At 62.9% G+C, this 22,683-nt stretch overlaps 1 protein-coding gene across 1 annotated transcript; it reads left to right on the top strand.

Annotated features, from left to right (window-relative positions):
- The first annotated feature begins 432 nt into the window (after positions 1 to 432).
- DDR1 (discoidin domain receptor tyrosine kinase 1) lies at positions 433 to 22,149 on the top strand. Its single transcript, XM_082333945.1, is given in 22 exon segments — positions 433 to 467; positions 2,928 to 2,989; positions 5,758 to 5,872; positions 7,848 to 7,950; positions 8,708 to 8,936; positions 10,244 to 10,391; positions 10,580 to 10,629; positions 10,631 to 10,683; positions 11,504 to 11,690; positions 12,092 to 12,338; positions 13,692 to 13,820; positions 13,932 to 13,966; positions 13,968 to 14,087; positions 14,577 to 14,793; positions 16,019 to 16,126; positions 16,597 to 16,694; positions 16,696 to 16,773; positions 17,190 to 17,317; positions 17,463 to 17,630; positions 18,649 to 18,883; positions 19,586 to 19,735; positions 21,845 to 22,149. Coding segments are annotated over 20 exon segments (2,706 nt in total). The 5' UTR covers positions 433 to 467; positions 2,928 to 2,989; positions 5,758 to 5,787; the 3' UTR covers positions 21,983 to 22,149.
- The last annotated feature ends 534 nt before the right edge of the window (positions 22,150 to 22,683 follow it).

Here is a 22,683-nt window from a genome sequence, read left to right as displayed (position 1 = left end):
CCCCAAAAGGGGGTTTTGAGGGGTCCCCCCAAAAAGGGGGGTTGAGGTGTCCAGAAAAAGGGGGTTCGAGGGTCCCCCAAAAGTAGGGTTGGGGGGGCAAGAAAGGGGGTCCCCAAAAGGCTTTTGGGGTCCAAAAAAGGCAGTTTCGAGGCCCCCCCCCCCCAAAAAAAGGGCTGAGTCGTTTGGGGGGGCCCTTTTGGGGGTTTCCAGCCCCCCCCCCTTGTTGTTTTGGGGGGGCATTTAGGGGGTCCCCCCCTCCCCCAGACAAAGGGCTGCCCACCCATAGGGGACCCAGGCGTCCGGGCTCCCAACCCCCCCTGGTGCCCCCCTCCCCCCCCTCCTTGGGGGGGGGGGGGGAGGGGGAGGAGGAGGAGGAGGGGGAGGGGGGGAGAGGACCCAGGCGGCCGGGAGGGACCCAGGCGGCCGGGGGCTGCGGCGAGGAGGAGGAGGAGGAGGCGAGGAAGGCGGTGGGTATTTGGGGGGGGGGGGGCAGGAATGGGGGGGCTGGGGGTGTTGGGGGGCGTTGGGGGGCACTTTAGGAGGTATTTGAGGGGAGTAGGGGGGGCACCTGGGGGGGATTGGGGGGCACTTGGGGGGACTGGGGGGCACTTGGGGGGAGTTGGGGGCACTTGGGGGGAGTTGGGGGGCACTTGGGGGGGATTGGGGGCACTTGGGGGGAGTTGGGGGCACTTGGGGGGGTTGGGGGGCAGATTGGAGGGGATGGGGGGCACTTGGGGGATTGGGGGCACTTGGGGGGGATTGGGGGGCACTTGGGGGGAGTTGGGGGCACTTGGGGGGGATTGGGGGGCACTTGGGGGGACTGGGGGGCACTTGGGGGGAGTTGGGGGGCACTTGGGGGGATTGGGGGGCACTTGGGGGGAGTTGGGGGGCACTTGGGGGGGATTGGGGGGCACTTGGAGGGATTGGGGGGCACTTGGGGAGGATTGGGGGGCACTTGGGGGGAGTTGGGGGCACTTGGGGGAGTTGGGGGGCACTTGGGGAGGATTGGGGGGCACTTGGGGGGATTGGGGGGCACTTGGGGGGAGTTGGGGGCACTTGGGGGGGTTGGGGGGCAGATTGGAGGGGATGGGGGGCACTTGGGGGGATTGGGGGGGCACTTGGGGGGAGTTGGGGGCACTTGGGGGGGATTGGGGGGCACTTGGGGGGAGTTGGGGGCACTTGGGGGGATTGGGGGACACTTGGGGGGATTGGGGGGCAGATTTGGGAGTACTTGGGGGTATTTGGGGGGCGTATGGGGGGCACTGGGGGGATTTGGGGGCACCTGGGGGGATTGGGGGGCACTTGGGGGGTGTTGGGGGGCACTTGAGGGGAGCTGGGGGCACTTGGGGGGATTGGGGGCAGATTTGGGGGGACTGGGGGGCACTTGGGGGGGCGTATGGGGGGCACCGGGGGGGATTTGGGGGCACCTGGGGGGATTGGGGGCAGATTTGGGGGGACTGGGGGCACTTGGGGGGGTGGGGGGGCAGATTTGGGGGGGGCTTGGGGGGATTTGGGGGGGTTGGGGGGGGGGGCACCTGGGGGGGTGGGGGGGCAGATTTTGGGGGGGGCTTGGGGGGATTTGGGGGGCAGCCGGGGGCATTTGGGGGGCTTGGGGGCAGACTGGGGGGCACTGGGGGCACCGCAGCCCTATAGGCGCCCCTATAGGCGCCTGCCGTACAGCCCCATACGGCACACGGCAGGCCTGCGGGCGGCTATAGGCGCCTGGGGCCCCTATAGATCTATACAGCCTCTCCTCTCCCCTTATATACGGCGCTGAAGCCTATGGCCCCTATAGGCACGGGGCGGTATAGCCGTGGGGTACCTATATAGCACCTTAAATACCCCATAACCCCCCTCTCTCCACACCCCTCTGGCCCCCTGGATGTATACAGCACCTATAGGACGCCATCATGGAGGGCGGGAGAGGTTTACGTCTGAGCTCTGGGAAATCTATACGTCCCGTCATCCACAGCCCTCTATATACCCCTCTATAGGTGCTCGACACGGTGCACATAGGGTTACGGCGACGTAGGCTGCACCATATACGGCGCATATAGGAATATATGTGACTATATATATGCACGCGCGCACCTATGCACGCGTTCAAAATGCAGGCGTATAGGAATATAATGCGCTTCTCCGTGTACGTATACGCACGTATGGACACGTGTAGTCCTACATAGGTGGATGTATACATTTACATGGAGATATATGGTAAACCCATACGTGCATGGCTGTATATGCATGCGAATATATATGCGCACATGGGTATTATATATAAATATATGTGCACATACGTAAGTGTATACGTATACGGAGACACGCATGCGGATATGCACATATATGGGCACATATAGCTAACATACATCCGTATATCCAGGCCTATGATGTGCACATCTAGCTCATCCACAAACATATATACGCTTACGGCGAACGTATAGCGGCCTGCTTAATGCACAGGAGCGCATGCGTGTCCATACGAGCGTATATGTGTCCATATGAGCGCATACGTGTCCATACGAGCACATACGTGTCCATACGGGCCTGTATATAGGGTGTAATCCGGTGGACGCACGTGTTTGTGTGTAGGTGTACACGTAAATGTGTACGTGTGTATGTATAGGTGAATACATATGGATGCTTGCGTGCATGTCTATGTAAATATACACGTCAAAGTGCCCGTTACATACGTGTGGGAGCGCACAGGTACGTATAGGCGAGTATATACAGGCCCACGTGCACATGTGGAGCTATAGGGGCGTGAAATGGGACTATATAGGTTTCTATACGTCCACGTATGTTCAGGTGAGGGTGTATACGTGTCCAGCTATGCACACGCGTACATCGCACATCCGTGTGCGCAGAGCTGGGCACCTGTAGGGCCGGGGTGGGCCCTATAGGACTGAGATCTATAGGTGCCTCCATAGGTGCCACCCGCGGGATCCACAGGAGGAGTCAGGGCTTGATCCCGCCCCGGAGAGGCCCCCAGGTGCGTGGCGTAGCGTGTCACGGCGTGTCACGGCGTGTCATGGCATGTCATGGCGTGTCATGGCGTGTCATGGCATGTCACGGCGTGTCATGGTGTGGCGTAGCGTGTCACGGCGTGTCACGGCGTGTCATGGCGTGTCACGGCGTGTCACGGCGTGTCGTGGCGTGTCATGGTGTGGCGTAGCGTGTCATGGCGTGTCACAGCGTGTCATGGCGTGTCACGGCGTGTCGTGGCGTGTCATGGTGTGGCGTAGCGTGTCATGGTGTGGCGTAGCGTGTCACGGCGTGTCATGGCGTGTCACGGCGTGTCGTGGCGTGTCACGGCGTGTCACGGCGTGTCGTGGCGTGTCACGGCGTGGCGTAGCGTGTCACGGCGTGTCACGGCGTGTCGTGGCGTGTCACGGCGTGGCGTAGCGTGTCATGGCGTGTCATGGCGTGTCACGGCGTGTCGTGGCGTGTCATGGTGTGGCGTAGCGTGTCATGGTGTGGCGTAGCGTGTCACGGCGTGTCATGGCGTGTCACGGCGTGTCGTGGCGTGTCACGGCGTGTCATGGCGTGTCATGGTGTGGCGTAGCGTGTCATGGCGTGTCACGGCGTGTCATGGCGTGGCGTAGCGTGTCATGGAGTGTCACGGCGTGTCGTGGCGTGTCACGGCGTGTCATGGTGTGGTGTAGCGTGTCATGGCGTGTCACGGCGTGTCATGGCGTGGCGTAGCGTGTCATGGCGTGTCACGGCGTGTCATGGCATGGCGTGGCGTGTCATGGCGTGTCATGGCGTGTCACGGCGTATCATGGTGTGGCGTGGCGTGTCATGGCGTGTCACGGCATGTCATGGCATGGCGGGGTGTGTCATGGTGTGGCGTAGCATGGCAGGGCGTGGCAGGGCGTGTCACGGCGTGTCACGGTGTGGCGGAGTGTGTCATGGCGTGGCATGGCGTGTCGCAGCATGGCATGGCATGGCAGGGCGTGTCATGGCATGTCGCGGTGTGGCATGGCATGGCGTAGCGTGTCATGGCGTGGCGTGTCATGGTGTGTCACGGCGTGTCATGGTGTGGCGTAGCGTGTCATGGCGTGGCGGGGCGTGTCATGGCGTGGCGTGGTGTGGCGTGGCATGGCATGGTGTGGCGGAGTGTGTCATGGCGTGGCATGGCGTGTCATGGCATGGCATGGCAGGGCGTGGCATGGCGTGGCGAGGTGTGGCATGGCGTGGCGTAGCGTGTCATGGCGTGGCGGGGCGTGTCATGGTGTGTCACGGCGTGTCACGGTGTGGCGGAGTGTGTCATGGCGTGTCATGGCGTGTCGTGGCATGGCATGGCATGGCGTAGCGTGTCATGGCGTGGCGAGGTGTGGCATGGCGTGGCGTAGCGTGTCATGGCGTGGTGAGGCGTGGCATAGCGTGGCGTAGCGTGTCATGGCGTGGCGAGGTGTGGCATGGCGTGGCATAGCGTGTCATGGCATGTCATGGCGTGGCATGGTGTGTCATTGCGTGTCATTGCATATTATTACGTATTGTTGCATGTTATTGCGTGTTGTTACATGCTATTGCACGTCATTGCATGTTATCGCATGTGTTACGTGTTATTCTGTTACACGTCATTGCGTGTTGTTGCATGTTACTGCGTGTTGTTACATGTTATCGCGTGTTGTTACGTGTTATCGCGTGTCGCTACATGTTATCGCGTCGTTACATGTTATCGCGTGTCGTTACATGTCATTGCGTGTTGTTACATGTTATCGCGTGTCGTTACATGTTATCGCGTGTTGCTACATGTTATCGCGTGTCGTTACATGTTATCGCGTGTCGTAACGCGTTATCGCGTGTCGTTACGCGTTATCGCGCGTCGTTACGCGCTATCGCGCGTTGTTACGTGCTATCGCGTGTTATTGCGTGTCGGGGGGGGGGTGGGACCCCGGGGGGGGCCCAGGCCTCCTGGCCCCGCCCCCCCCAGCTGCTCTTTCCCATCAGGCCGCAGCAGCTGGGGGGGGGGCACATTCCAGCAATGCATTGTGGGAGCAGCTGCTGGGATGGGGCCCTCCCAGTCCTCCCAGTCCCCCTCCCACTGCCCTCCAGTCCCTCTCTCAGTCCTCCCAGTGCTCCCAGTCCCCCTCCCAGTGCTCCCAGTTCTCTCCCAATCCCCATCCCACTCCTCCCACTGCTCCCAGTTCCCCTCCCAGTCCTCCTAGTTCCCTCCCAGTAACGACCCCACTCTTCCTAGTGCTCCCAGTCCGCCTTCCAGTACCCCCAGTCCCTCTCTCAGTCCTCCCAGTGCTCCCAGTTCCCTCCCAATCCCTGTCCCACTCCTCCCAGTGCTCCCAGTTCCCCTCCCAGTGCCCCCAGCCCCTCTCTCAGTCCTCCCAGTCCTCCCAGTTCCCTCCCAGTCCCTCTCTCAGTCCTCCCGATGCTCCCAGTTCCCTCCCAGTAACAATCCCAGTCCTCTCAGTGCTCCCAGTCCCCATCCCAGTCTTCCCGGTGCCCCCAGCCGCCCTCCCAGTGCATCCCAGTGAGTCCCAGTTCCCCTCCCAGTCCTCCCAGTTCCCTCCCAGTCCCTCTCTCAGTCCTCCCAGTGCTCCCAGTTCCTTCCCAGTCCCCATCCCACTCCTCCCAGTGCTCCCAGTTCCCCTCCCAGTGCTCCCAGTTCCCTCCCAGTCCCCATCCCACTCCTCCCACTGCTCCCAGTTCCCCTCCCCATCCTCCCAGTTCCCTCCTAGTCCCTATCCCAGTCCTCCCAGTGCCTCCCAGTGACTCCCAGTGTCCCCCTGCTGTCCCCAGGTGCGGTGACCAGGGGGGGCCGGGGCCACCATGGGGGTCCTGCCCCTCCCCCTCCTGCTGCTGGCCGCGGGGACGCAGGCGGCCGGGCTGCAGCTCGACGGGCACCTCGACCTGGGTGAGACCCTATGGGGTGGCGGGGGGCCCTATGGGGCCCATAGGGGCCACGGGAGGCTCTGGGTCCCCTATGGGGCCCATAGGGGTCCTGTGAAGCTGTGGGTCCCCTATGGGGTCCATAGGGGTCCTGTGAGGCTGTGGGTTTTATAGGGGTCCAGTGAGGCTGTGAGTCCCCTATGGGGCCCATAGGGGCCACGGGAGGCTCTGGGTCCCCTATGGGGCCCATAGGGGCCATGTGAGGCTGTGGGTCCCCTATGGGGTCCATAGGGGTCCTGTGAGGCTGTGGGTTTTATAGGGGTCCAGTGAGGCTGTGAGTCCCCTGTGGGGCCCATAGGGGCCACGGGAGGCTCTGGGTCCCCTATGGGGCCCATAGGGGTCACGGGAGGCTCTGGGTCCCCTATGGAGTCCATAGGGGTCCTGTGAGGCTGTGGGTTTTATAGGGGTCCAGTGAGGCTGTGAGTCCCCTATGGGGCCCATAGGGGCCACGGGAGGCTCTGGGTCCCCTATGGGGTCCATAGGGGCTATGTGAGGCTCTGGGTCCCCTATGGGCCACGTGAGGGTCTGGGTATTCTGTGGGGTCCATAGGGGCCATGTGAAGCTGTGGGTCCCCTATGGGGTCCATAGGGGTCCTGTGAGGCTGTGGGTTTTATAGGGGTCCAGTGAGGCTGTGGGTCCCCTATGGGGTCCATAGGGGCCATGTGAGGCTCTGGGTCCCCTATGGGCCACATGAGGGTCTGGGTATTCTGTGGGGTCCATAGGGGTCCTGTGAGGCTGTGAGTCCCCTATAGGGTCCATAGAGGCCGTGTGAAGCTGTGGGTCCCCTATGGGCCACATAAGGCTCTGGGTCCCCTATTGGGTCCATAGGAGCCATGTGAGGCTCTGGGTCCCCTATGGGGTGTATAGGGGCCATGTGAGGCTCTGGGTCCCCTATGGGGTGTATAGGGCTCCTATGGGGTAGGAGATCTATACAAAATGCGTAGGGGCCACATGGGGCTGTGGGTGCCCTATAGGGCCCCTATGGGGCGGGTGGGCTATAGGGGGTGGGTAGGGGCCACATGGGGCTGTGGGTGCCCTATAGGGCCCCTATGGGGCGGGTGGGCTATAGGGGGTGGGTAGGGGCCACGTGGGGCTGTGGGTGCCCTATAGGGCCCCTATGGGGTGGGAGGGCTATAGGGGCTGTATAGGGGCTGCATAGGGGGTCTGCAGGGGATGAGGCCGGCGTGACCCCTGTGTGTCCCCCTCCGTGTCCCCAATGTCCCCCCCATGTCCCCCACATCACCCCTTGTCCCTGTGTCCCCCATGTCCCCAACGTCCCCCACATCCCCCTGTGTCCCCAATGTCCCCCCGAGTCCCCATGTCCCCCACGTCACCCTATGTCCCCATGTCCCCAATGTCCCCCATGTCCCAACGTCCTCCTGTGTCCCCAATGTCCCCAATGTCCCCCATGTCCCCAATGTCCCCCTGTGTCCCCCATGTCCCCAATGTCCCCCACATCCCCCTGTGTCCCCAATGTCCCCCCGAGTCCCCATGTCCCCCATGTCACCCTATGTCCCCATGTCCCCAATGTCCCCCATGTCCCAATGTCCCCCTGTGTCCCCAATGTCCCCAATGTCCCCCATGTCCCCAATGTCCCCCTGTGTCCCCCATGTCCCCAATGTCCCCCACATCCCCCTGTGTCCCCAATGTCCCCCCGAGTCCCCATGTCCCCCACGTCACCCTATGTCCCCATGTCCCCAATGTCCCCCATGTCCCAATGTCCCCCTGTGTCCCCAATGTCCCCAATGTCCCCCACATCCCCCTGTGTCCCCAATGTCCCCCATGTCCCCAATGTCCCCCATGTCCCCCCATGTCCCAATGTCCCCACATCCCCCTGTGTCCCCAATGTCCCCAGTGTCCCCCACATCCCCCTGTGTCCCCAATGTCCCCAATGTCCCCCACGTCCCCGCCGTGTCCCCAACGTCCCCCGTGTCCCCCAGGCAGGTGCCGCTTCGCCCTGGGCATGGAGGACGGTTCCATCCCCGACAGCCGCCTCTCAGCCTCCAGCGCCTGGTCTGACTCCACCGCCGCCCGCCATGGCCGGTGAGCCCAGTACGCACCAGTATACACCAGTACACACCAGTGTGGCCCAGTACCCCCCTCTCCCCAACCCAGCATCCCCTCCCAGGGCTCTCCAGTGTCTCCACCCCAGAGCCACCACTGCCTGCTGTGGCCAAGGAGTCTCAGTATGGCCCAGTATGGGCCAGTGTCCCCTCCCAGTACTGTCCTGTGTCACCAGGGTCCCCTGGGTGTCCCCAGGTGTCCCCATGCCCCCATGTCACTGGGTGTCCCCACAACGTCCTTGTGTTTCTCCAGGTGTCCCCAGGATTTCCCCATTTGCCAAGCGTCCCCATGTTCCCCAGGTGTCCCCATGTCCCCTGGGTGTCCCCTGGTGTCCCTAGGATGTCCCCATGTCCCCTGGGTGTCCCCATGTTCCCTGAGTGTCCCCATGATGTCCCCATGTCCTCCAAGTGTCCCAATGTCCTCTGAGTGTCCCCATGTCCCTTGGGTGTCCCTAGGATGTCCCCATATCCTGTGGGTGTCCCCATGTCCCTGGGTGTCCCTAGGATGTCCCTATGTCCCCTGAGTGTCCCCAGATGTCCCTAGGATGTCCCCATGTCCCCTGGGTGTCCCCAAGTGTCCCTAGGATGTCCCCGTGTCCCCTGGGTGTCCCCCGGTGCCCCCACATCCCCAGGACATCCCCATGTCCCCAGCCTGGGCCACAGCGATGGGGACAGCACCCGGTGCCCCCAAGTGTCCCCACGTCCCCGGTGTCCCCAGGACGTCCCCGTGTCCCCAGGCTGGGTCGCAGCGATGGGGACGGCGCCTGGTGTCCTGCGGGTCCCGTCTTCCCGGAGGAGGAGGAGTTCCTGGAGGTGGACCTGGGCCGGCTGCACGTGGTGACACTGGTGGGGACACAGGGACGTCACGCCGGTGGCCACGGCAGGGAGTTTGCCCGTGCCTACCGGCTGCGCTACAGCCGTGACCGGCACCGCTGGCTGCGCTGGCGCGACCGATGGGGCACTGAGGTGACCGGGGACCTTGGGGACATCTTGGGGACCTTGGGGATGCTGGGGTGCTGAGGTGACCAGGGACCTTGGGGACCTTGGGGACCTTGGGCATGTTGGGGTGCTGAGGTGACCAGGGACCTTGGGGACATCTTGGGGACCTTGGGGATGTTGGGGTGCTGAGTTGACCAGGGACCTTGGGGACATCTTGGGGACCTTGGGGATGTTGGAGTGCTGAGGTGACCAGGGACCTTGGGGACATCTTGGGGACCTTGGGGATGTTGGGGTGCTGTTGACCAGGGACCTTGGGGACATCTTGGGGACATCTTGGGGATGTTGGGGTGCTGAGGTGACCAGGGACCTTGGGGACATCTTGGGGACCTTGGGGATGTTGGGGTGCTGAGTTGACCAGGGACCTTGGGGACATCTTGGGGACCTTGGGGATGTTGGAGTGCTGAGGTGACCAGGGACCTTGGGGACATCTTGGGGACATCTTGGGGGTGTTGGGGTGCTGAGGTGACCAGGGACCCAGGGGACCTCAGGGATGTTGGAGTGCTGAGGTGACCAGGGACCTTGGGGACATCTTGGGGACATCTTGGGGGTGTTGGGGTGCTGAGGTGACCGGGGACTTTGAGGACCTTGGGCATGTTGGGGTGCCATGGGACACCTTGGGGACACTTTGGGGACACTTTGGGGACATTGAGGTGCCAAGGTGACATGGGATTCCCTGAGGACACCTTGGGGACGTCAGGGTGCTGATCCCTCGGATCTCCGGGAGGGCACTGGGATGCAAGAGAGGACAGCGGGGGATCCTGGGGGGTCCCTGGGGACACCGGGATCCCGGGGGGGTGGTGGGATTCCTGGGGATCCCTGGAAGGGCAGTGGGATCTCAGGGGACAATGGGATCCTTGGGAAATCCCAGGATGGGCAATGGGATCCCTGGATATCCCCAGGACTCGCTGGGGACACTGGGATCCTGGGGTGGTGGTGGGACCCCTGGGGATCCCTGATAGATTCCTGGGGATCCCTGGGAGGGCAGTGGGATCTCGGGGGACAGCGGGATCCTTGGGAGATCCTGGGGGTCAAGGGGATCCCCGGGGATCGCTGGGGACACTGGGATCCTGGGGCAGTGGTGGGATCCCTAGGGATCCCTGGGAGAGCAGTGGGATCTCAGGGGCAATGGGATCCTCGGGAGATCCCAGGAGGGCAATGGGATCCCTGGGCTCACGGGGGGCCAGGAATCCCATGGGATCACCGGGGTCCCCGGGGAGGTCCCCGGCGGTGGGACCCGTGTCCCCCGGAGATCCCAGCGGATCCCGGTGCCGCAGGTGATCGGGGGTAACGAGGACCCCGAGGGGGTGGTGCTGAAGGACCTGGCGCCGCCCCCCGTGGCGCGGGCGCTGCGCGTCTACCCCCAGGCCCCCCGCGCCATGAGCGTCTGCCTGCGCCTGGAGCTCTACGGCTGCCCCTGGGACGGTGAGTGGCACCTCGTCACCCCCCCCGTCACCCCGTGTCACCTCCATCCCACCCCATCACCCTCCCGTCATCTCCCAGTGTCACCCCATACCCAGCCCTAGGGGTGTCCCCAGGGTGGTGGACCCCCATCCCCACGTCCCCCACCCAACCCCGTGGTGGCTCCATGGTGACGTGTCCCCTGTCCCCAGCCGGGCTCCTGTCCTACACGGCGCCGCGGGGACAGGTGATGGCCCTCGACCCCCGCGCCCGTTGTCCTCAACGACTCCACCTACGATGGATACAGCATTGGCCCGTGAGTCCCCAGATGTCCCTAACTGTCCCCAAGGGTCACCTGCACCAACCAGCCCCAAGAGCTCCCAAATTGGCCCCAGATGGCCCCAAACCATCTCCAAGTGTCTCCAAACTGTCCCCAGACTGTCCCTGGACCTCCCCAGATGTCCCCATTGGTCCTCAAGCTGTCCCCAAGTGTCCCCAACCAGCCTTGGCCATCTCCAGGTGTCTCCAAACCATCCCCAAGTGTCCCCAAACTGTCCTCAACCATCCCCAACTCTCCCCAAACTGTCCCCAGGTGTCCCCAAACTGCCCTTGGCCATCTCCAAATGTCCCAAACATCTCCAAACAGGCTCCGACTGTCCCCAAATCATCCCCAACCCCAAAGTGTCCCCAGATGGTCAACCACTGGCTCAAAACGGCCCCAAATTGTTCCCAACTGTCCCCAAGCAGCCCAAAGTGTCCCCAAATTGTCGCCTGTCAGCTCCAAACAGCCCCAAACTGTCCCAAAACAGCTTCAGACCGTCCCCAAATTGCCCCATCTGGCCCCAGTTGGCCCCAGTTGACCCCAATGTCCCCAACTGTCCCCAAAACAGCCCCGAATGCCCCCCAAATTGTGCTCTAGATCCCATGGGGGGGTTCCCAGGTGGGTGGCATGGAGGGACCCAGGCGTCCGGGTGTCCCCTGTCCCCCCGGGCTGCCCCACGGAGGGTTCCCGGGTGGGTGGCATGGAGGGACCCAGGCGTCCGGGTGTCCCCTGTCCCCCCAGGCTGCCCCACGGAGGGTTCCCAGGTGGGTGGCATGGAGGGACCCAGGCGTCCGGGTGTCCCCTGTCCCCCCAGGCTGCAGTTTGGGGGGCTGGGCCAGCTGGCGGACGGGGTGCTGGGCCTGGATGACTTCATGAGGAGCCGCGAGCGACGCCTTTGGCCGGGCTACGACTACGTGGGATGGCGCCGGCCCCCCGGTCCCCAACCCCACGTGGAGCTGGAGTTCGAGTTTGAGAGTCTCCGGACCTTCCGCGCCATGCAGGTGCCCCGCGGCATGCTGGGATAGCGGCGGGGTGGGGGGCCCAGGGCGTGGTGGGAGGGTGGGAAAGGGGGTGCCCTAGGGCATCGTGTAGGGGGGCTGGAGGAGCAGGGGATGGTGGGCAATGGGGTGCTCCAAGAGATCATGGGAGTGAGGGCAATGGGTGGCCCAGGGCATCATGGGAGTGAGGGCAATGGGTGGCCCGGGGCATCATGGGGGTTTGGGCAAGGAGTCTGCCTCAGGAATTGTGGGATTGGTCGGCCATGGCATGGGTCCATGAGGAGCCACCACATCAACCCCACCTTAGGGTCCAGAGCTTCCCATTGGAGACCCTTTGGCTTAGCGCCCCCCGCCAGCTGCCCCAGGGCATCATGGGAAGGTGGCCAACACCCATCACCCCCCAGGTTCATTGCAACAACATGCACACGCGGGGGGTGAGCATCTTCGGGGAGGTGGAGTGCCGCTTCAAGAGGAACCTGGCCACAGCCTGGGAGCCCACCCCGGCCACCCACAGCCTGGCTGGGGCCGTCAAGGACCCCAGCGCCCGCTCGGTCATCGTGCCTCTGGGTGGGCGCCAGGCCCGCTTCATCCAGTGTCACTTCTTCTTTGCCGGGGAGTGGATGCTCTTCAGTGAGATCACCTTCCTCTCAGGTGGGTCCTACCATGCCAGGTGGCCTCCAGAGCCACCTGGGCCTTGGCAGCCTCCCCCAGCAGATTGGCTCTTGGGTTCGATGGTTGGGTGATGGGGTGGTTGGGCGGGTGAAGGGGTGGGTGGGTGGGTGAAGGGGTCATTGGTTGGATAATGGGGTGGTTGGGCGGGTGAAGGGGTGGTTGGTTGGGTGATAGGATGGTTAGTTGGGTGATGGGATTGGGTGGTTGGGTGATGGTTTGGTTGGTTGGGTGAAGGGGTCACTGGTTGGGTGATGGTTTGGTTGGTTGGGTGAAGGGGTCATTGGTTGGGTGATGGGGTGGTTGGTTGGGTGATGGTTTGGTTGGTTGGGTGAAGGGGTCACTGGCTGGGTGATGGTTTGGTTGGTTGGGTGAAGGGGTCACTGGTTGGGTGATGGGGTGGTCGGTTGGGTGAAGGGGTCACTGGTTGGGTGATGGTTTGGTTGGTTGGGCGATGGGGTGGTTGGTTGGGTGATGGTTTGGTCGGTTGGGTGAAGGGGTCATTGGTTGGGTGATGGGGTGGTTGGTTGGGTGATGGTTTGGTTGGTTGGGTGAAGGGGTCATTGGTTGGGTGATGGGGTGGTTGGTTGGGTGATGGTTTGGTTGGTTGGGTGAAGGGGTCATTGGTTGGGTGATGGGGTGGTTGGTTGGGTGATGGTTTGGTTGGTTGGGTGAAGGGGTCATTGGTTGGGTGATGGGGTGGTTGGTTGGGTGATGGTTTGGTTGGTTGGGTGAAGGGGTCATTGGTTGGGTGATGGGGTGGTTGGTTGGGTGATGGTTTGGTTGGTTGGGTGAAGGGGTCATTGGCTGAATGGATGAAGGGCAGGTTGGTCGGATAACGGGGACATCAGCTGGCTGGATGCTGGTTGGCCAGTCTAAAGCTGGTCGTGAGACTGGTCGGTTAGCTGGTTGACTACTGAGCTGGTTGGGTGGTGGGACGGTTGGTTGGATGCAGGACTGGATCATCGGTTGGTTAGCTGGCGGTTAACCAGTCCGAGGGTGATCAGCTGGTTAGCTGGTTGCCTGTTGACTAGTTAGTTGGATGATGGGGTGACTAGTTAGACGTCTGAGTCGTCACGTGATTGGCTGGTGAGTTGAAGGACAGGCTCGTTGGCCAGGTCGGTTGGTTGCTTGCTTGACTAGTTGGTTGGACTAGGTCAAAGCTGGTTGAGTGATTGCTTGGCTGGGGGTCAACCACCCCATGAGCCGGTTGGTTGGCCTGTTGGCCAATGGGAAGGCAGTTTGTTTGAGGGGGTTGGTCAATGGGGGGGAGGGGCCAGGCCACCGCCCTCGTTAGCTGCCTCGTTAAGGCGCGGTGGGGCTCCCTCCCTGCAGATGCGGTGGAGGAGGTGGTGGGTGCCAGTGGGTGGCCCCCAGCTGCCCCGCCCGACCCCTCGGCGGGGGTCATGGCCATCCCTGAGGACTCCTGGCACGTGGACGTGGCTACCAACTTCACTACCCCGAGTAAGGCAGGGCTTAATGGGGCGGGGCTTAATTGGATGGGGCTTAATGGGGCGGGACCTGAGTGGGCGGGGCCATGATGGCAGCCCGCCCACCACCACCTCCCCATGGCAGCTCCTGGGGAGCCCAAGCCGGGGCAACCAGTCGCCAAAGGCTGACCACAGCCACACGTCCATTCTGATTGGCTGCCTGGTGGCCATCATCTTGCTCCTATTGGGTGTCATCTTCCTCATCCTCTGGCGGCAGTACTGGAAGAAGATACTGGGGAAGGTGAGTGGGGTAGTGGGCTCAACTGGGAGGAACTGGGCACCCAGATATCTGGGTACCAGTGCCCAAGCTCTGGGAGGGTGCTGGGCTCAACTGGGAGGAACTGGGCACCCAGATATCTGGGTTATCTGGGTTCAATGCGCAAGCTCTGGGAGGGTGGTGGGGTCAACTGGGAGGAACTGGGCACCCAGATATCTGGGTACAGTGCCCAAGCTCTGGGAGGGTGCTGGGCTCAACTGGGAGGAACTGGGCACCCAGATATCTGGGTACAGTGCCCAAGCTCTGGGAGGGTGCTGGGCTCAACTGGGAGGAACTGGGCACCCAGATATCTGGGTACAATGCCCAAGCTCTGGGAGGGTGCTGGGCTCAACTGGGAGGAACTGGGCACCCAGATATCTGGGTACAGTGCCCAAGCTCTGGGAGGGTGCTGGGCTCAACTGGGAGGAACTGGGCACCTGGACATCTGGGTCCACCTGAGGGTCGCGCCCACAGGCCCAGCGCCGGCCGTCAGAGGACGAGCTGCGGGTGCAGCTCTCGGTGCCGGGTGACACCATTGTCATCAACAACGCGACGGGGGCGGCGCGGGGACCCCCCCGCTACGAGCGCATCCCCCCCAGCCAGGGCGAGTACCAGGAGCCGACGCGGCCGTGGCCATCGCTGCCCCCGGCCCCCCCTGGGCCTGGTGAGTGGAGAAGGGAGGAAGGGATGGGTGGGTGGGTGGAGACCACGTGGGGATGGATGGAGGGATGGAGGGATGGAGGGATGGAGGGAGGGATGGAGGGAGGGATGGAGGGATGGAGGGAGGGAGGGAGGGATGGAGGGAGGGAGGGAGGGAGGGATGGAGGGATGGAGGGAGGGAGGGAGGGATGGAGGGAGGGAGGGAGGGAGGGAGGGAGGGAGGGAGGGATGGAGGGAGGGATGGAGGGAGGGATGGAGGGATGGAGGGAGGGAGGGATGGAGGGATGGAGGGATGGAGGGATGGAGGGAGGGATGGAGGGATGGAGGGATGGATGGAGGGAGGGAGGAATGGAGGGATGGAGGGAGGGAGGGAGGGAGGGATGGAGGGATGGAGGGATGGAGGGAGGGATGGAGGGAGGGATGGAGGGATGGAGGGAGGGAGGGATGGAGGGATGGAGGGATGGAGGGATGGAGGGAGGGATGGAGGGATGGAGGGAGGGAGGGATGGAGGGATGGAGGGATGGAGGGAGGGATGGAGGGATGGAGGGAGGGAGGGATGGAGGGAGGGATGGAGGGATGGAGGGATGGAGGGAGGGAGGGATGAAGGGAGGGAGGGAGGGAGGGATGGAGGGAGGGAGGGAGGGATGGAGGGATGGAGGGATGGAGGGATGGAGACAACTTGGGTGGATGGATGAAGGGAGGGACGAAGGGGTGGATGGAGATCACATGGAGATAGGTGGAGACAACTTGGATGCATGGATGGGTCATGGATGGATGGATGGATGGAAGGAAGAAGGGATGGAAGAAGGGATGGAAGAAGGGATGGAAGGACACCATATGGGGGTGGAGGAAGGGATGAATGGATGGAGAAATGGATGGATCAAGAGACGGAGGGAGACCATATGGAGATCGGTGGAGACAACCTGGATGAGTAGATGGATGGAGAGATGGATGGATGGATGGATGGATGGATGGATGGATGGAAGAAGGGATGGAGGGAGACCATATAGGAGTGATGGATGGATGGATGGAGGAAGGGATGGATGGGTGGATGGATGGATGGATGGATGGACGGACGGACAGATGGATGGATGGAGACCACAGGACGAGGGATGATGGCGACCACATGGCCACCACGGACGCCAGGGTCCAGCCAACCCGCCCGTCCTCCTGCACTGGGGACCCAGCTTGGGGCTGGAGGTGGGGCGGAGCCTTCTGGCCCCGCCCCCTCCGCTGACCTCACCCTCTTGTCACAGCACCCCTTGCCAACCCAGCCTATCGGCTCCTGCTGGCCACCTACGCCCAGCCAATGGGAGGGCTCGCTCGGGCCCCACCTGATGGGGTTAAGCCAATCAATACAGATGGTAAGGGCGAGGGGGGAGGGGAAGATGGGGAGCCCCGCCTCCAAACCCCCTTGGCCCCACCCTCACCCATGACTGGCCCTGCCCCCTTTGGAGAAGCCCCTCCCCCTTGGGTGAAGCCCCGCCTCCTGCTGGTGTAACCCCTCCCTTGCTGAAGCCCCACCCCTTTCCTGAAGCCCCACCTCTTCTTGCCAAAGCCCCTCCTCTTTTGGCCTACCACTGCTGTAGCCCCGCCCCTCCTGTGCTGACTCCTCCCCCTCATTATTTCAGCCCCTCCCCTTATCATAGCCCCTCCTCCTCTTGCTGCAGCCCCGCCCCCTCTTGCTATAACCCCACCCCTTCCAGTGCCCACCTCTCCTGCTGTAGCCCCTCCCCTTTTGGTGAAGCCCCGCCCCTTGGAGAAGCCCCACCCCTGGGCAGTCCCCTGCCCCTCCCACTCTAGCCCCGCCCCCACTGACACCCCTCCCCCGCAGGTGTGGCAGAGCCCGAAGGGGGGGCGGGGGCCTACGCGGAGGCTGACGTCACCGGAGGCTCCGCCTATGCCGTGGCTGGCCCCGCCCCCGGACCCGCCCCCAGCCCCCGCCCTCCCCGCCTTCCCCCGCCGGCGCCTCCGCTTCCGCGAGAAGCTGGGGGAGGGGCAGTTTGGAGAGGTAAGTCCCGCCCCCTCAGCACAAGCCCCACCCCTGGAGTGATTGGCCACGCCTCCATTTCATGCTGCCCCGCCCCCTGTTGCCAGAAGCCCCACCCATTTGGCTCTGGCCCCGCCCCTGGGTGCTGACCCCCATGACAGGCCCCACCCCATATTCCCAACCCCGCCCCTTTATACTGGCCCCACCCCTAGAAGCCCCGCCCCTCATAGAAGCCCCGCCCCCTCCCATAAGCTCCCTATGCTGGGAAGCCACACCCCCTCATATAAACCACGCCCCACAGAAGTTTTACACCATTAGCCCCGCCCCTTTGACCCCACCCAAGCCCCGCCCCAGAGCTGCAGCCACGCCCCCATACATGAAGCCCCACCCTCAAGAAGTTTAGCCCCACCCCCTGCTGAAGGCCCCGCCCCTGGCAGGTGCTGCTGTGCGAGGTGGAGGACCCCCAAGCCCTGCCCCTCCCCTCCCGCCCCCCCGACCTCCCCCGAGGGCGCCCCCTGCTGGTCGCCGTCAAGGTCCTCCGCCCCGACGCCACCAAGAACGCCAGGTACGGGGGCGCGCGACGCCGCGCGGGGGCGTGCGAGGCGCGTGGGGAGGGGCGGGTGGGGCGGCGGGATGTGGGGTGCCCCCCCGGGCGTGCAAGGGGCGCGCGAGGGGCACACGAGGGGCGCGCGCGGCTGACGGGGGCGCAGGCGGGACTTCCTGCAGGAGGCGCGGACCCTGGGGCGCCTGCGGGACCCCAACATCGTGCGGCTGCTGGGGGTGTGCGCGGGGGCCGGCCCCCTCTGCATCATCACCGAGTACATGGAGCACGGCGACCTCCACCAGTTCCTGGGGGGGCCCCGCGGCCCCGCCCTCAGGTAGGCCACGCCCCTCTCAAGCCACACCTCCTCGGGCCACGCCCCTTCGAGCCACGCCCCCTTCGAGCCCCCCCCTTTCAACCCCATTGGGTTCTGCCCCTTTTAGCCTAGCCCTTCCCCACCCCGCTGCCCTTTGGCCCCGCCCATTTCTCCCTAAGCCCGCCCCACCCACAGGCTCCGCCCCTTCCCATTTTGACCACCCCCTTGCCTATAGGTCCCACCCCTTTCCTTCAAGCCACGCCCCTCCCCTTCAGCCACACCCCTTCTTTTTGGAGCCTTGCCCTCTGTGTATAAGCCCCGCCCCTTCTCCAGTAGCACCGCCCCTTGGCTATAGGCCACGCCCCTTTGCTATAAGCCACGCCCCTTGGCATTACCTCCACCCCTTGCCCCTATAGCCCCACCCCATTCCCATAAGCCACACCCCTTGCCCAGAAGCCACACCCCCTCTCCCCTTAAAACCACGCCCTTCCCTTTAGCCCCACCCCTTTCCCCACAAGCCACACCCCTCAGAAGCCACACCCCTTGCCCAGAAGCCACACCCCTGCCCATAAATCACACCCCCTTTAGCCGTGTCCCCTTTAGCCCCCCCAACCCCACCCTCCCACGCCCCACCCCCTGACGCCACACCCCCTGAAGCCACACCCCCTGAAGCCCCTCCCCTTCCTCTTTGGCCCCGCCCTTTCACTTTAGCCCCACCCCTTCCTCTTCCACCCCAGGCCACCAGTGCTTCCCCCTTCCCCTCCATCCCTCCCTCAGCCCCTCCCAACCCCACCCTCCCACGCCCCACCCCCTGATGCCACACCCCCTGACGCCACACCCCCTGAAGCCACACCCCCTGAAGCCCCTCCCCTCCATCTTTGGCCCCGCCCTATCACTTTAGCCCCACCCCTTCCTCTTCCACCCCAGGCCACCAGCTCTCCCCCTTCCCCTCCAGCCCCTCCCCATCCCCTGAAGCCCCACCCCCTGAAACCCCACCCCCTTAAGCCCCGCCCCCTCTGAGGCCACGCCCCCTCCCCAGCCTGGCCACCCTGCTGCACGTGGGGGCTCAGATCGCCTCGGGGATGCGGTTCCTGGCGGGCTTGAACTTCGTCCACCGCGACCTGGCCACCCGCAACTGCCTGGTGGGGGAGGGCTTCACGGTCAAGGTCGCCGATTTCGGCATGAGCCGGCACCTCTACGCCGCCGATTATTACCGGGTCCGGGGCCGGGCGCTGCTGCCCATTCGGTGGATGGCCTGGGAGTGCATCCTCATGGTGAGCAGGGGAGGGGCGGGGCTAAAGGGGAGGGGCTAAAAGGGGAGGGGCTAAAAGGGGAGGGGCGGGGGAAGGGGAGCAAGGGGGAGAGTGAAGGGGATTTGGGGTGGGAAAAGGGAATTGGGGGGGAATTGGGCGGAGTTAAGGGGATTTGGGAATATTTGAGGGGGATTTGGGAATAATTGGGCAGAGTTAAGGGGATTTGGGGATATTTGAGGGGGATTTGGGCAGAATTGGGCAGAGTGAAGGGGATTTGGGGTGGGAAAAGGGAATTGGGGGGAATTGGGCGGAGTTAAGGGGATTTGGGGGCATTTGAGGGGGATTTGGGAATAATTGGGCAGAGTTAAGGGGATTTGGGGGGATTTGAGGGGGATTTGGGCAGAATTGGGCAGAGTTAAGGGGATTTGGGGTGGGAAAAGGGAATTGGGGGGAATTGGGCGGAGTTAAGGGGATTTGGGGGGATTTGAGGGGGATTTGGGCAGAACTGGGCAGAGTTAAGGGGATTTGGGGTGGGAAAAGGGAATTGGGGCGGAATTGGGCGGAGTTAAGGGGATTTGGGGGCATTTGAGGGGAATTTGGGAATAATTGGGCAGAGTTAAGGGGATTTGGGCTACGGCACAGGGATAGGTTGGCTGAGGGTAGGCGGGGCCTGTGGGGGCGTGTCCATGGGGGCGTGTCCATGCTAGTCCCGCCCCCACGCAGGGGACCTTCACGCCGGCCAGTGACGCCTGGGCCTTTGGGGTGACGCTGTGGGAGGTGCTGACGCGGTGCCGTGAGCAGCCCTACGGGCGCCTGAGCGACGAGCAGGTCATCGCCAACGCCGGGCACCACTTCCGTGCCCAGGGCCACCAGGTGGGCACTGGGAGGGGACTGGGAGGCACTGGGAGGGACTGGGAGGTACTGGAAGGGGACTGGGGGGCACTGGGATGGGGCTGGGTGTCACTAGGTGGGGGCTGGAGGGATGCTGGGAGGCACCAGGTAGCACTGGGGGGCACTGGGAGGGGACTGGGGGGCACTGGGAGGGACTGGGAGGCACTGGAAGGGGACTGGGGTGCACTGGGAGAGATTGGGAGGTACTGGGAGGCACTGGGGGGCACTGGGATGGGGCTGGGTGGCACTAGGTGGGGACTGGGGGGATGCTGGGAGGCACCAGGTAGCACTGGGAGGGACTGGGAGGGGACTGGGAGGGACTGGGAGGCACTGGAAGGGGACTGGGGTGCACTGGGAGGGATTGGGAGGCACTGGGGGGGCACTGGGATGGGGCTGGGTGGCACTAGGTGGGGACTGGGGGGATGCTGGGGTTGCTGGGAGGCACCAGGTAGCACTGGGAGGGGACTGGGGGGCACTGGAAGTTGGCTGGGAGGCACTGGGAGGGGGCTGGGGGGATGCTGAGGGTCTCGGGGAGGCACTGGAGGGCACTTGGAGGCACTGGGAGGGCACTGGGAGGGGGCTGGGGAGTACTGGGAGGGACTGGGAGGATACTGAGGGGGACTTGAGAGTACTGGGAGGACATTGAGAGGGGACTGGGGAGCACTGGGAGGGGCTGGGGGGATGCTGGGGTTGCTGGGAGTCACTGGGGAGGACTTGGAGGGACAGGGAGGACACTGGGTGGCACTCAGGGGTACTGGGAGGGACTGGGAGGACACGGAGGGGGACTTGGCGGTACTGGGAGGGACTGGGAGGAGACTGGGAGGCACTGGGAGGGACTGGGAGGCACTGAGGGGGACTGGGAAGACCCTGAGTGTACCCAGGAGAACCTGCTGTGCCCCTCATGCTGCTCCCAGTTACCCCCAGTACTCCCAGTTACTCCCATTACTCCCAGCTACCACAATTACTCCCAGTTACCCCAATTACTCCCAGCTACCCCCAGTACCCCCAGTCACTCCATTACTCCCAGTTAACCCCAGTACTCCCATCACTCTCCGTCACCCCAGTTACTCCCAGTCACTCCATTACTCCCAGTTACTCCCATCATGCTCAGTTATCCCCTCATTACTCCCAGCTACCCCAATTACTCCCAGTTACCCCCAGTACTCCCAGTTACTCCCATTACTCCCAGCTACCCCAATTACTCCCAATTACCCCAGTTGCTCCCAATTACCCCCAGTACTCCCAGTCACTCCATTACTCCCAGTTAACCCCAGTACTCCCATCACTCTCCGTCACCCCAGTTACTCCCAGTCACTCCATTACTCCCAGTTACTCCCATCATGCTCAGTTATCCCCTCATTACTCCCAGCTACCCCAATTACTCCCAGTTACCCCCAGTACTCCCAGTTACTCCCATTACTCCCAGCTACCCCAATTACTCCCAATTACCCCAGTTGCTCCCAATTACCCCCAGTACTCCCAGTCACTCCATTACTCCCAGTTAACCCCAGTACTCCCATCACTCTCCGTCACCCCAGTTACTCCCAGTCACTCCATTACTCCCAGTTACTCCCATCATGCTCAGTTATCCCCTCATTACTCCCAGCTACCCCAATTACTCCCAGTTACCCCCAGTACTCCCAGTTACTCCCATTACTCCCAGCTACCACAATTACTCCCAATTATCCCAGTTGCTCCCAGCTACCCCCAGTACCCCCAGTCACTCCATTACTCCCAGTTAACCCCAGTACTCCCATCACTCTCCGTCACCCCAGTTACTCCCAGTCACTCCATTACTCCCAGTTACTCCCATCATGCTCAGTTATCCCCTCATTACTCCCAGCTACCCCAATTACTCCCAGTTACCCCCAGTACCCCCAGTCACTCCATTACTCCCAGTTACTCCTATCATGCTCAGTTATCCCCTCATTACTCCCAGCTACCCCCAGTACTCCCAGTTACTCCCATTACTCCCAGCTACCCCAATTACTCCCAATTATCCCAGTTGCTCCCAATTACCCCCAGTACTCCCAGTCACTCCGCTCCTCCCAGTTCCCCCCAGTACTCCCAGTTCCCCCCGTGCCCCCCCAGGAGTACCTGCCGTGCCCCCCGGGCTGCCCGGCGGCGCTGCACGGGGTGATGCTGCGCTGCTGGTCCCGCGACGCCGCCGACCGCCCGTCCTTCGGCCTCCTGCACCGGCTGCTGCGCGACCACACTGTCCTGGCCTGAGCCTCCTCCTCCTCCTCACCATCCTCTTCCTCACCACCAGCATCCTTCGTCCCTCCTTCAGCCTCCGTCTTCATCCTCATCCTCCTCATTGGCATCATCCTTCATCCTCCTCATCCTCCTCCATCATCCTCACCATCCTCATCCTCACCATCAGCATCCTTCAGCCCTCCTTCAGCCTCTTCTTCATCTTCATCCTCCTCATTGGCATCATCCTTCATCCCTCCTCATCCTCCTCCATCATCCTCACCATCCTCATCCTCACCATCAGCATCCTTCAGCCCTCCTTCAGCCTCTTCTTCATCCTCATCCTCCTCATTGGCATCATCCTTCATCCTCCTTCATCTCTCCTTCATCTTCCTTCTCCTGCTTTATTGTCCTCCTCATCATCATCATCATCCTTCTCCTTCATCCCCCCTCATCCTCCTCCATCATCCTCACCATCCTCATCCTCACCATCAGCATCCTTCATCCTTCCTTCAGCCTCTTCTTCATCCTCATCCTCCTCATTGGCATCATCCTTCATCTCTCCTTCATCTTCCTTCTGCTTTATTGTCCTCATCATCATCATCATCATCCTTCTCCTTCATCCCTCCTGCATCTTCCTCTTCCTCTGCCATCCGCCTCCTCCTTTATCCTCCTTCTTGTGCTTCATCCTCTTTATAACCTTCCTCCTCCCTCCTTCAGCCTTCATCTTCCTCCTC

The sequence above is a fragment of the Platalea leucorodia genome, assembly GCF_965183815.1.
Source record: "Platalea leucorodia genome assembly, chromosome: 28".
NCBI classification, from domain to species: Eukaryota; Metazoa; Chordata; class Aves; order Pelecaniformes; family Threskiornithidae; genus Platalea; species Platalea leucorodia.
The sequence above is the reverse complement of the archived record's forward strand: the minus strand, read 5'-3'. Positions and strand labels throughout refer to the sequence as shown.